Source organism: Rhododendron vialii, chromosome 1a, assembly GCF_030253575.1.
Source record: "Rhododendron vialii isolate Sample 1 chromosome 1a, ASM3025357v1".
In the NCBI taxonomy this organism is placed as follows: Eukaryota; Viridiplantae; Streptophyta; class Magnoliopsida; order Ericales; family Ericaceae; genus Rhododendron; species Rhododendron vialii.
The window spans coordinates 13,100,609-13,115,071 of NC_080557.1; the positions used below are offsets into that span (position 1 = coordinate 13,100,609).

The 14,463-nt window shown below is 37.1% G+C and overlaps 2 protein-coding genes across 3 annotated transcripts in view; one reads left to right on the forward strand and one right to left on the reverse strand.

The window, feature by feature from the left end:
• Positions 1–14,463, reverse strand: part of LOC131302668 (disease resistance protein RPV1-like) — a 101,835-nt gene that overhangs the window by 67,285 nt on the left and 20,087 nt on the right. The gene's annotated exons all lie outside the window — the stretch shown is intronic.
• On the forward strand, positions 1,170–9,404 carry LOC131302754 (uncharacterized). Its single transcript, XM_058329561.1, has 2 exons — positions 1,170–1,393; positions 9,077–9,404. The coding sequence occupies exons 1-2, from the start codon at positions 1,256–1,258 to the stop codon at positions 9,218–9,220; spliced, it is 282 nt and encodes a 93-aa protein (XP_058185544.1). The 5' UTR covers positions 1,170–1,255; the 3' UTR covers positions 9,221–9,404.

A 14,463-nucleotide genomic window follows, 5' to 3' on the forward strand; every position in this document is an offset into this window, starting at 1 on the left:
TTATCCATTATGATTATTTTCAAATATATGGTTCACGAGTTATGCATTTTTATGTTTCTCTTATTTTCTTAGTTCTTTTGTATGGGATTTTTATTATATTTGTTACGTGTTCCAGTTAATTAATTTAGCATTCTCTTAAACTTTTTTTGGTTAAGACTTTTTCCGGTATTTTTTATTTTTTGCAATTTTTTGTTAAGTTTTTCGTCGTAATTTTTAGAATTAATCATTTGTCTCTACAAGAGGAATCAGAAAAATATTACAACGTGGTCCGATGTTAAAAAAAGTTCATATAAGACAACTTCAAAAAAAAAAAAATGTTTGTGACCCTTGACCGGGAGGAATTCTTAAACCTTGCAAGCTAACTAATTAGAAGATTCATTCTATGGAACTAATTTCGCCTTTATTGAATTTTTTATTTATTTTTGGCATAATTTTTTGATCAATTCGTCTCCATTCTTTAGTCCATTTTGGGAGTCCGTGTCACTTTTCAATTGATTATATCTTATAATCTACTCCCTCCGTCCCAAATTCTTTGTCTGGTCCGCAAAACGGAGTGTTAAAAATAATACAATTTTCGCAAGAAAAAATCAAAAGGTTTTCAACAACTTACTAGATATCAATGAGTATTTTTAATTTGTGAAAAAAGTTTAAATTTTTTTTTGAAAAAATTGCATTATTTTTAAAACTCCGTTTTGCGGACCGGACAAAGAATTTGGGACGGAGAGAGTATAATTTTTTAAGTGATTTTGAAAATATCGTTCAAAAAAGCTTATTGAGATCTATCAAATAATAATATTCATATTGCATATAAATAGTAGTACCAATTAAAAGTTATAATTATTTTTTTATCTGGTTGGGATATGACGAGGGACAAAAGAATGGGGACGGAGAGAGTACTCTTTAGACTTCTCTCGTCGAGATGGATAATTAATCCAACAAATATGACGCGAATCTAACAAAAATTCAATAAAGACAAACAAAACAAAAGAAAAAGAAAAAGAAAAAAAAAGTTTACAAAATGCTAATGGTCTGTATACACGTGTCAAACAATCTAAGCCCATACAAATTAGTCTTCCATGTATAACTGGAAATGTAAAACAGAGAAGAAAAAGGTGAGTAGAAGTGTAGAACTTTGGATTTGGAGAAACTTCCAGACTTGTACTCCGAAATTCCAAGTATAACTGGAATCTGGGATACCAGGAAAAGATTCTCAAAGTGCAAGTCTCTATTTGAGAGAGAGAGAGAGAGAGAGAGAATGTTGGAAGGGAAAGGATTGGTGAAGGAAACAGATATGGCAGTGAAAACGCAGATTGAAGCCATGGCTTGTGCTTCTGAAGCTCTTGATCTCTATGATGTCTCTGACTGCATCTCTATTTCAGCCCACATCAAAAAGGTACTTCTACTTCCACGGTTACTTCCACCCACCTCCTGAAAATCAAAATCTTATATCAATCTAGCTATACGGAAATCTAGACTAGAGCACATGCACAAGCAGGTTCAAGACACATACTGCATATATGCATGCAAAAGCAGACCAACAACGAGTCGGATATAGGGCCAGTTAGAGATGTGGTGGTAGACGATCCTGAAAGGAAACCCAGCTCAAACCATGCAGTAGGCACAAACTAAATCTAGAAGAAAGCCACTCCACAATGGGACGGGAAGGAAATCGATCCAACAGAAAAAAGCAAATAAATCAAATACACCCCACTTATTCGATCTCCGCCCAGAAATTAATCGAAGTACGTCGTAAAATCTGTCGTTGAGTCGACAAAGACCGACTCCAAAGTCACCGGAGTTGCTGGAGTTGAACCACGTCGTTGGAGAAAGCGGAGGGCGTATGTAAAATCTGACCTCAAGGATTTTTCACTAGAAATTACATGACCACATTCTAATATACTAACAAATTAATATAGCTAGAAAAAGAAGTTCCATATATACAGTACTATCATATCTTAGGTTCTTAATTTTTACTAGGGCTGTAAACGAACTGAATCGAGCCGAACCTTGTTAAGTTTGGCTCAGGTTCATTAAGGTACTAGTCTGGTTCGAGTTCGATTCGAGCCTGAATAACTTGGCTCGAGTTCGGCTCGTTAAAAATTTTCAAGGCTTGGGTTCAGCTCGGTTTAGTTCGTTAAGGTACTAGTCTGGCTCGTGTTCGGCTCGGGTTCGATTCAAACCCGAACTGTAAGCAGAAATCACTAGGGTGATTTCTATAATTTCTATATTTTGTTAGTCAATTTCTGTATTTGTTAGACAAGCTAAGCTGGCAGTTGGTTAGTGTTTGTGATTAGTTTAGTCGGTTAGTTAAGGGCTAGCTAATCTCAGATTAAGTGAGGAGTATATAACCTCCTGTGTACTCTTTGTCTTCATTTTAAGAAAGAAAGATATCCAACGTGATTGAAACCCTAACTCAGTTCTTGATCTCTTTTGAGTTTCTATACAAGTATTGTGTAGATTTTTCCACTTTTCTTCATGGTATCAGAGCCGTGAGACGAAAGTCCACAGATCTAGATCCATTTCTGATTCTCTGCGACTTCTTAAAGGCGATTTCGTTCGAGTTTCTTCTCTGATCATCAATGGCTTCTGATTCATCTTCAGTGAGTTCAACTTCCACTACATCAGTAACTCTCCCTTCTTCTCTTGCATTCTTAGTGTCTAACTTTCATTCCTTGGTGAATATAAAACTTGATGGAGCCAATTATCTCTTATGGCGTGCTCAAGTTGAAAGTGTATTAAAGGCTAATGCCTTTCTAGGATATTTGAATGGTACTGCAGTATGTCCAGCCCCTCAGATTCGAAATACAGATGGTGTTATGGTTTCCAATTCTGAGTTTGCCTTGTGGAATCTAGTTGATTCACAACTACTGTCTTGCTTACTTGCGTCTTTATCACAGAATACATTACCTTATGTTCTTGGATTAGATCATGCCTATCAAGTTCGGCAATCATTGTCTAGTCGGTACAATTCGTTATCTAGGGCACATGTTCATGATGTAAGAGATCGTTTGTATAATGTTACCAAAACCTCTACCATGGAAGCATACATAGACACAATTAAGGGCTATGCACAGAGGTTAGCTGCTGCAGGTTGCCCCATCACTACAAGAAAAATTGCACTAGGTGACGAATGAAAATCGTCGCAAATTGTATGTTTTTCGTCACAAATAATATAGGTGACGAAAAAAAATTTGTCGACTAAAAGTTGTCGAGGATTCCTACCTGGTGACGAAATCTATTTTTCGTCACCTATAGTGCCTTTTGGTGACGAAAAATTTCGTCACGGAAAAATGACTTGGTGACGAAATTTTCTTCGTCACTTATTGTGCTTTTTTGATGACAAAAAATTTTGTCACAAATTATTCCCTTTGGCTCGTCATTGGTGACCCATCGGTAACGAAATTTTTCGTCGCGAAAGACATTCTTATATGTGAAAAAAATCTCACTTTCTTGCTCCTGCGGGGTTTCGAATCCGAGTCTCCTAAATTTTGCACGCAAGCTTTAACCAATTACACCACACAAACTTTTCAGCATATGTTTGAAATATCTAATATACGTATAACACATACATTGAACATTAAAATATATTTTGAACGGCATTTTGAACTATTAAACATTAAAATTAGCAATTTTAATAAACATGAAAGTCGTAGCTCTTTATGTTATTGTTCAAACTCAATTTAAATTATCTAAATCAGAGTTTTGAGCAAGGAGTTATGCCCGAAATATATTTGGTGACAAAGCGTAATTCATAAATTTCATCACCAAAGGATAAATTTTTCGTCACTGAAAATGTAAAAAGAAGACGAAAATATTTTTCGTCGCCAAATTAGTTCATTTGGCGACAAAATATTTTTTCCGTCACCAAATAGTTATATTTGGCGACAAAAAATAATTTCGTCTCCTTTTTTACTCTTTTGGCGACAAAAATTTTATTTCGTCGCCAAATAGGAGCTTTTGGTGACAAAAATATCTTTTTCGTCGCTAAATAGTTATAACTGGTGACAAAATAATTTCGTCAAGAAAGTTATCAAAACAGTGACGAATTTATTTTTTTGTCGCCAAATATACTCATTTAACGACGAAATTAAATTTTGTCGCCACTTTTTCGTCACTAAACATACTTTTTCTTGTAGTGCATGGAAGATGATGATCTAGTGTTTCACACACTCAGAGGACTGAAATCCAAAGCTTTTGATGGTTTTAAAACAGTTGTAAGATTGAGGGGTGATGATATTACCTTTGATGAGTTAATAACCAGACTAAATGGAGAGGATATGCAAATGATAAAAGAAGATGAAATGGTGACTGCATCTGTGTTGGTTGCTACACATGATAATTCTTCAATTCCAAATTCAATACCGCAAGAACAGTTAGATTCTGTGCAGTCTATTTAGCAACTACATAGCCCTTCCACATCAATTCCTATGCTTCCTGTGATACCTCAAGTTGGTGCAAACCACAATCCAAATCACTTTCTCCCTTCCTATTCATTACAGCAGTTTATGCCTCAACCACAGTTCTATCCCCCTTCTTCCAGAAATTTCTATAGAGGAAGAGGTCCTAGATTTCCAAGAGATCCCTGTGAAATCTGTGGGAAATCTAATCATATCACTAGTTTTTGTTACTACAGTCCTCAGTTTCAAGCTCAGTTTCCTCAGTTTCCTGCTTATGATCAGTTTTCAAGTGGTCATTGGAGAGGTTCTCAAGGAAGTCCATGGATGAATTCATCACCTATACAGTATAATTTTCCTATGATGCCTTCTCAGGCTTCTTTTTCAGGACCTAGAACTTCTGTGAGGGGACCAGTGCATTCTTCTTTTCCACATTCCAACTTCACTGGGGGTGTCTTGCCTCAAATGTCACAAATGGCACCAGCTTTTGTGTCTGCACAGGCTCAGTTTGCTGGCTCTGCTGGTCCTTCTGGTATTGCTTTTGCTGGTCCTTCTGGTATTGCTAGTCCTGGACCTGGACATGGTTCTGTAAATGGAAATTACAGTGGTTATGAAGGTTTTGGTTCCACATCTTCTTCTCCTCAACAACCGTGGTATTTTGATAGTGGAGCAACAAACCATATTACCAATAATCTGCAGAACCTGGACATTTCTCAACCTGTTCAAGGGACAGAAGGAATTTTGGTAGGGAATGGCAATTCTCTTCAAGTAACCCATACTGGGCAAGGTTTACTTCCTACTCCTAAAGCTCAGTTTCATCTTTCTCATGTTCTTCACACACCACGTATTACACATAATCTTATCTCAGTCTATCATTTTGCCAAAGATTATTGATCTCTTATCTTTGATTCCTCTGGTCTTGTCATTCAGGACAAGGCTTCTCACAGAATTCTCTATCAAGGACCATGTCACAAAGGACTTTATCCAGTTATGAACAACTCTAAAAGGTCATCTTCCGTCTCAGGTTCTACTGTTCTAATGAGTTCTAATTCCTCTGCTATGTTGTGGCACAGAAGACTTGGTCATCCAAGTCCTCCTTTGTTTTCTGCTTTAATAAAACAGCTTAGCTTACCTATCTCTAAGTCTGTAATGCTCAATTGTTCTTGTTGTAATATGGCTAAGAGCCATAAGTTGAAGTTTCCTTTATCTGTGTCTAAAACTACTGCTCCTTTTCAACTTGTTCATATGGATATTTGGGGCCCTGCTCCCATCCCATCTAATAAAGGTTTTAGATATTACTTGTTGGTCATTGATGATTTTTCAAGATACTCTTGGTTGTTTCCTGTGCATTATAAGTCTGAAGTTAAGCAAAAGATTGCAGAATTCAAATCTTATGTCTCTACTCAATTTCATACTTCTATTAAGATTGTTAGAAGTGATAATGGGGGAGAATTTGTCAATCTCTTTCTGCTTCATCTTTTCTTGTCCACTGGGGTTCTTCATCAAACCTCTTGTCCTCATACTCCAGAACAGAATGGAGTTGTTGAACGTAAACACAGACACCTAATAGAAACAACAATAACTCTTTTGCTGCAAGCTAACATGCCTAGTCATTTTTGGCTTGAAGCTCTTACTACAGCTGTCTACTTGGCAAATTGGTTACCTCATTCCTCATTAAATTTTCAAGTTCCTTTTACTGTTCTGTTCAGATGTACTCCAGATTACTTGGCTTTGAAGCCTTTTGGCTGTTGTTGTTATCATTGGCTTAAGCCCTATGTTCCTCATAAACTTGCTCCAAAATCAACACCATGTGTTTTTCTAGGGTATAGTGAAACATCTAAGGGATATAAATGCTATGATCCAATTAAAGATAGAGTTTATGTTTCTAGACATGTCAAATTTGTTGAGCATGAGTTTTCCTTTGTATCTCTTTCTAAACCTTCTCATATTTCTCCCTGTGCTATACCTCCTTCTTCTTTGCCTTTTCCTCTTACATCTTTTGATGATATTGTCGTACATTTTCCTGTTTCTGTATCTTCTCTTCTTTCTTCTTCTCCTATTGTTCTACATGAATCTGTCTCTCCTGTTGTTTCTTCCTCAGTTTCTCATGTTTCTGCTTCTTCCTTGCCTATTTTTGTTCATGCATGTTAATGAATTTTCTCCTATTCAATCTTCTAGTCCTACTCCTGTATCTCCTTTATCATCTTCTTTGTCTCATAGTTCTTCTTTACCTATTTCTTTACCTACAACTGCTATTCAACCTCCTGTTTCTCATTCCATGATCACAAGGTCTAAGAATGGCATTGTCAAACCAAAATATCCCTTAAGTCTCAGTGCAGTTGTTTCTGATTCCGTCTTGCCACTACAGAGCCTACACATTTTTCTCAGGTTATGAAACATACAGTGTGGCAAAAAAAACCATGGGGGAAGAATTTCAAGCTTTAGTCAAACAAGGTACATGGAAACTTGTTCCGCCACCACCTAATGCCAATATCATAGGATGTCAGTGGATTTATAAGATTAAATGTCACTCTGATGGTAGTGTAGCAAGGTATAAAGCAAGATTGGTAGCAAATGGAAACCAGCAAATTTGAAGGGTTGGATTATACTGAGACATTCAGTCCAGTTATTAAACAGCCTACTATAAAGGTGGTATTGAGTTTGGCAGTTCATCATAATTGGAACATTTGTCAATTAGATGTGTCCAATGCATTTTTACATGGAGTGATAGAAGAAGAAGTGTTTATGAAACAACCCCTTGGTTATCAAAATAGATCTTTTCCTCACTATGTGTGCAAGTTGAATAAAGCTTTGTATGGTCTCAAGCAAGCACCAAGGGCATGGTTCTCCACTTTTTCTGCATTTTTGCTTAGTCATGGGTTTGTTAACAGTAAGGCTGATGCTTCTCTCTTTACTCTTCACAATGATAAAGGGACTACTCTTATTCTGGTATATGTTGATGATATTCTGATCATTGGAAGTAATACTTCATATATTGATGATTTGATTTCTCTGCTTGGTACTAAGTTTGTTATGAAAGATCTTGGGGCTTTGAGCTACTTTTTGGGTATAGAAGTTCTGACACATGGCTCTAGTGTGCTTCTATCTCAAAGCAAATATGCTACAGATTTACTAGTCAAAGCAGGTATGCAAGATTGCAAACCTAGTTTTTCTCCTTCCTCTGTGAAGCCTGCTGTATTGGATCCTGATCCCGTTTTCTCTGACCAACAGTGGTATAGAACTATAATGGGTTCTCTTCAATATCTCACATTGACAAGACCAGAAATTTCCTTTGCTGTTAATGTGGCATGTCAGCATATGCACAATCCTAAACATAGTCATTTCATAGCTGCGAAACGCATACTCAGATATATCAAGGGTAGTTTACACCAAGGTCTTCTGTTTGTACCAAGTCCTCTAACACTTACAGCCTACTCAGATGTCGACTGGGCATGTGATCACCTTGATTGCAGGTCTACTTCTGGTTTTTGCTTGTTTTTTTTGGTTCAAATCTGATTTCCTGGTGTGCCAAAAAGCAGCACACCGTTGCACGTTCTTCTACTGAGGCTGAGTATAGGTCTTTGGCTCATACAGTACCTGATCTTTCCTAGATTCAACAACTTTTGGTGGATTTACACGTTTCTGTTGCTGGTTCTCCTATTATCTGGTGTGACAACCAATCAGCCATCTCTTTAGCTGCTAATCCTGTTTTTCATACCAGGACTAAGCATGTTGAGGTCGACTATCATTTTATTCGAGAAAAGGTTCTCAGCAAATAATTGCAGGTTCAGCACATTGGCACTTTAGAGCAGATTGCTGATATCTTCACCAAATCTCTCTCTGTGGATAGGTTTTTTTTTTCTAAAATCCAAACTCATGGTGGTTGATACCCCCATGAGTTTGCAGGGGACTGTAAGCATAAATCACTAGGGTGATTTCTATAATTTCTATATTTTGTTAGTCAATTTCTGTATTTGTTAGACAAGCTGAGCTGGCAGTTGGTTAGTGTTTGTGATTAGTTTAGTCGGTTAGTTAAGGGCTAGCTAATCTCATATTAAGTGAGGAGTATATAACCTCCTGTGTACTCTTTGTCTTCATTTTAAGAAAGAAAGATATCCAACGTGATTGAAACCCTAACTCAGTTCTTGATCTCTTTTGAGTTTTTGTACAAGTATTGTGTAGATTTTACATCTTGGCTCGAGTTTGGCTTGTTAAACTCAAACGAATCGAGCCGAGCCGAATCTAACCTTGAATTGAGCTCCTCAAGACTCAGGTTTGGTTCGGCTCGGCTCATTAAACTCAAGCGAACCCAAACTCTATCATTGATCGTATAGAATTTGGGAGAAAAATAAGTATAGAACTATATATACAACCTTAAATTTTTTATATTTACAGATAGACCCCTATTGAATTATTAATTAAATTTCAGTATAGGTTCGTGAGCCTAACTGAGCTGAATACCGTTAGGCTCAGGTTCGGCTCATTTACGGAACGAGCTTAGAATTGAGATTCAAGTTCAGTTCGTTTAGCAGACGAATCGAACTTGAACGAGCTCTTGCTGAACCGAGTTTCGAATAGTTCGCGAATGACTCAGTTCATTTACGGCCATAATTTTTACTAATCTATATAGTATTTTGTTCCTAGCTTGATCTGTTTGGATTGATCTACGTACGTGCATGCAGGAATTTGACAAAAGATATGGGTGCGGATGGCAATGTGTGGTGGGTACAGACTTTGGTTGTTTCTTCACTCATTCAAAAGGGACTTTTATCTACTTTGGGCTTGAGACCCTCAATTTTCTTATCTTCAAGGGTTCCTCTTCTTGAATACTACTAATTGCACTGATGTGAGAAAGAAAAGAGGAATTTTGTATTTTTCCTGTGCTTTAATTCATGATCATTGGATTGGTTTGACTAGTAGTTATAAAGTTCTTATCTTATGCTCAATCATCCTAGCTTTCAAAAAGATCAAATACACAACTCCATTCAAAAATCACAAGTACTAACGGAATCATAGTAATTATACACGAATAATTATCAATAATATTCAAAATCAAATATATACAAAATAAAAATTTTAAAATTTGGGGCTCAGATGTTGGGCCCGGCCCTAACATAGCTCCACCTCTTGCGTACTGCGTACAAAACATAAAGATTGAAGCCCTTCATAAAAACGTGTCAAACATAGAGGACGTCGATGGATGCACTGATGAACGGTATATAACGAGCTAGCTGGCATCTCGGCGGGAAAAGGGATTCAAACTGAAAATGACAAATTGCATACGGTGGTTCCACTTGCAACAACCATTAGCCTGAAGAATTAACCGAAGACTTGCCGAGTGACGGCCACCTAGGTACGTAAATAGCGCTAATTTTGTTCTTTAATTCGATCAATATATATGATCGGTCGTCGAGAAGGACAATGCCCATATATTCTGGTACGTGGGAAGTCTTGATGGTTGTTGAGAATAACCAATGGCTTTTGTAAGTACTGGTTGGCGTCCGATTGAATAACATTAGCCCAACAGTAACATTTTCCTCCGATCAAAACAAAAGGTGTTGGAAAGGATATTTATTAGATGTAAAAGTTTGCTTATGGAATACTGTTGAAATCTCATGACGCGAATTTTGCGGCTCCGCAATACTGGGAACATTTATACAAGAGTATGCCATGCATGTTCGGTTTGGATTTTGAGGGAAATTTTTTAGAGTAATGAGTGGAGAGAGAAAAATAGAAAAGATTTATTGGAGACCGTGTCCAAGGGTTTGGAGATTCCCAAACGAACAAGGCCGTCCGACAATTCTTCAGATTCAAGGTTCAAATGTTATTATTAATTACCCGGCCTCGTTTGATTTGGGGATTAAATTGACAGGATTAAGAGTCCTGGAATTAGTAATCCTGGACTATTTGTCCTAGTACTAATTTAGTACTGAATCCTATACAATCCCTTGTTTGATTCGCGTTGGATTAATATCGGGATATCTCATGCTGAGGCCAATCTCATGTTTGGTTCTGTCACTAATTTTTTGGGATTAATTTTAGGACTATTTCTCTCAAGCATTCCAACCAATTTCTGGGCATTCCAATCAATTTCTCAAGCAATTGAAACAACTTCTGGGCATTTCAACCAATTTTTGAAGCAAAAAAATCTGGACATTCCAATCAATTTCTCAAACAATTCATAACCAGTTAAGCCAAAAAAAATAAAAAATTTGGGCATGTCATAACCTGTGCATTCCATAACCAAGTGTAGATATCGTGGTTGGGGGATTATGTTGGGATTTGAACGTCCAAACACACACAATCGAAGAACAAATCAAGAGCAGAAAACAATCTAAAGCAATAAAAGAGAAAGACAGAGATTACGTGGTTCTGACTTAAGCTGATTGTTTGATCGTACGTCCACGGGGTGCTGTGGTGTTTCACTATGATGAAAATATGTCAAAGTTATAATAGGAGGCAGCCCTAACTTTGTTTTTATATGCGCAAGCAAGCTAATACACAAAAAAAACCCTAAAAACGCCAAAACCCGCATCTTTTTTTTTTTTTTGGTGCCTGACTGCCCGAGCGGGACCCAAAACCGTCCGGGTCATTTTTACTGCAACTCCAAAATTGTCTTCACATCTCAACAATCTCCCACTTGAAGACATATTTAGACATCCAGCCAATCATCAACTATCATTAACACCACCCGCAACCAGCCTCCCACTCAAGCTTGGAGACCCACAAAAGCTGAACAAGACTTCAGCTTCTCCATAGTAACCACCTTCGTAAACATGTCTGCCGGATTATCCCTTGTGTGAATCTTCTTCAAAGTGAACTGTCCATCCTCCAACAAAGAGCGAATAAAGTGATACTTTATGTCGATATGCTTGGTCCTCGAATGAAAAGCTGCGTTCTTCGCCAGATGTATTGCACTCTGACTATCGCTGAACAATTTGCAATTGTCTTGTTCCTTATCCAACTCTTTCATAAAGCTCCTTAGCCATACCATCTCCTTGCACGCCTCCGTGGCTGCAACATAATCCGTCTCTGTTGTGGAAATAATCACTATTTTTTGTAGCAGCGAGACCCAATCAACCGCTGCACTCCCCAATGTAAAAACATACCCAGTAGTGCTCTTCCTGCTGTCAATGTCCCCTACTAAATCCGAATCCACGTATCCTTGCAAGATACGAGTCCAAGATTGCGTAGATGAGGTGAAATGAGGATGGATTCTTGTGGGTTTTGGGTATTTGAATGGAGTTTTGGTGTGTGTGTGTGTGTGTGTGTGTGAGAGAGAGAGAGAGAGAGAGAGAGAGAGAGAGAGAGAGAGAGAAACCGTATGGAGAGGGAGAGAGAAAAAGAACCATGTGTGTAGAGAGAGAGTGAGATGTGAGAATATGATCTCTTACACACACCACTATATTTATACTAGTGTGTATGCAATTCACACAAACACCCTTCCACTACCAATTCTAACACTTTGAACCCCAAAATCAATTAACCACATCACATTCTTATATGATCTCTAACATTAACTCAACATTCGAATAATTAAATTTATACGGGTCTCCACAATAAGAAGGCCCGAGTCCAAAATTAGGTGATGACTTTTCAAATTATTTATGCTGTAAATCCTTTTTGATTATTTCAACACATTTCCTCGGCATTGAAATTTGAGAATAATGCATTAGGAAAGTGTATCATTCTATGTTTTAAACTCATGTTACTGAGAAGAACGAAGGTTTCTCTACTTGGGTTGTCACATGTACCGCTAGAAAGCTCAAAACTTGATAGGGAATCAACACAACTTGATAATACCAGTATCAACTAAGTCATACACTTCAAAAAAAAGTCCTGACCCACAGCTTATTCCTACCAGCATTTTTCATACACTTCAAATTCCATTATGGTAAACAAACCAAAGAACACATCTTTGTCCCCTTTTTTTTTTTTTTTAAATTCCTGATGTTAGATTTCGCAAACATCAAACAAAGAAGGGTACATTAACATTCTTTTGGTTTTATCTACAAAAAAAAGAAGAAGAGAGAGAGGATGAAATAATAAAAAAAGAACTGGAAAAAAAGGGAAGCAAGATAGAACCATGCATATATTGGGGGTATACTGAAAGAAAATAATGAAATACACTCACCTCAATTGTTTCTGAAGCAGAGTGAAATACAAAGCCGTATATATGCTCAACATGTGAATAATTGTATTCGATAAAAAATCTGATCCAAAAAAAAAAAAAGAGAACCATGAAATAAAAAAAAATGAATGAAATACAAAACCAAACTAACGGCAGTATTAAGCATGTGAAAAAAGATATGAAAAAAGAGAAGCAAGATAGAACCGTGTCAATGTGTTGGGGGTAAACCGAAAAAAAATAATAATGAAATACACTCACCTCAATTCTTGCTATGCCGTTTCGGAAGCAGAGCGAGGGTTTGATTTGTCTTTGGTTTGCCTTCCTACCAAACAAAAAATTTTCTTTTTGGCCGTATTTTTGTTTGGTAATAGATACAAAACCGTATTTTTGTTTGGTAATGTTAATTTCTTCCCTTTTATTCCTCCATTAGTTTAGGAATTTAGCATTCAATCTAAATTAATCGATAGCATTCAACCGGGAAATTATCTCACTACCAAAACCGGAAAACCATTTATTCTAGAAAGTGCAAAGTACGTATTTACGAAAATGCTAAGGGTTGAATAAATGGTGGAGATTTATGCAGAAAAATGTGTTGCAAATCCAACAATGGAGGGAGAATGTGTGAACCACTACCACACCGTCGCGATTCATATAATAGATTATAAACCCTAGAAAGTTGTACCATAACTAGCTCCCTGAGGATTACGGCCTAGCATTTTTTATTTATTTAATTAGTTATGTTGCCATTATTAATTGGTGTTATGTTGGGGTCCCAATTAATTATTTTGCGAGCGCTATGAATATTGATGTCACATATGATTGTAATATTTGGGGTATGAGATTGATTTTGGATAAAATAGTAGTACCGGATGGTAATTTTATAAATTGTGCTACGTTCTATCTAAATCTAATTAACTAATTAGCTGTAATATATGGAGTAGTGGGTAGTTTTACAAAATTAGGAGATATTTTCATGGTGTAGAATTTTATTTGGACAGAGCATTTGAGGAAAGAAGTTAGAGAGAACTTTGGATGAGAGAAAGAGAGAGAGCAGAAGCGGCTGAAGGTTGTGAGGTACCTGTGTGATAGTTGAACTCCTTTTCCCGATCTTGCTCTCGGGCCTCGGCTTTGTTACGTTACGTAATCTTGTCTTTAATGTTTCCATTACTTTGCACTGCCGTTTGGAGGAGGCCGGGAAGCAGCTTGTTGGGTTGCACAATCTCTGTGGTATTAGAATTAATTGGGTTTGATATGGATGGAGTGAGTTGGTGGGTGAGAGTGTGTCATGTGTGCAGCAACGGGTTAATATTATATTGAATGTCGTGTACGGTGGTGATCACTGTTGTCGTGGGAATTGCTAGTGTTAGGAGTACTTCTGTGGAATGATTTTAGTAATTGATGGTGGCAGTAGACTTGGATAGTTTTGGTTTTGTACAAGTTTCACTAGAAGGTATTTTCTTTTAATGCTATTAGACAGTGGTGTGTAATCGTGGTTGGAGGCATGGAGTTTGGTTTTAGTGGTGGTGATTACAGAGGGTAGTAGTTAGGATTAGGCTAAGTTTTATTTTGATAGGAAGTGGTATTCTGTATCTACAAAGTGTATATTTGCGTAGTTAGTCATTTCGTGCTTTGTTCTTTTATTCAAGTTGGCATTTTTTTGTGCGTTCGATTGCATTACTTTTGGATTCAGGTGAGTAGTTAAGTATGTTACCTATTTTCGAAAGATCCCTGTGTCCCTTAAAAGTATTTCCTTCAGAAATTTATATGAATGTTATTTGGAGACTCGAAACTGTTTATAAGTTCTATGAATTGGCATGCGATGAATTTTCTGAGATCAATTATTAATATTCTTTTTGGTGAAAACTTGGTGTATATTAATGGAAACATTTACTTCGGAAGTCCAGGAAAATTATTCCTCTTCGTGCTGGTGACCCTGGC

What these genes read in the sequence shown, in the direction of transcription:
- LOC131302754 (XM_058329561.1), top strand. Translation starts at nt 1,256, where the DNA reads ATGTTGGAAGGGAAAGGATTGGTGAAGGAAACAGATATGGCAGTGAAA. An exon ending in TTTCAGCCCACATCAAAAAG is followed by an intron (nt 1,394 to 9,076) that starts GTACTTCTACTT and finishes ACGTGCATGCAG; the next exon opens with GAATTTGACAAAAGATATGG.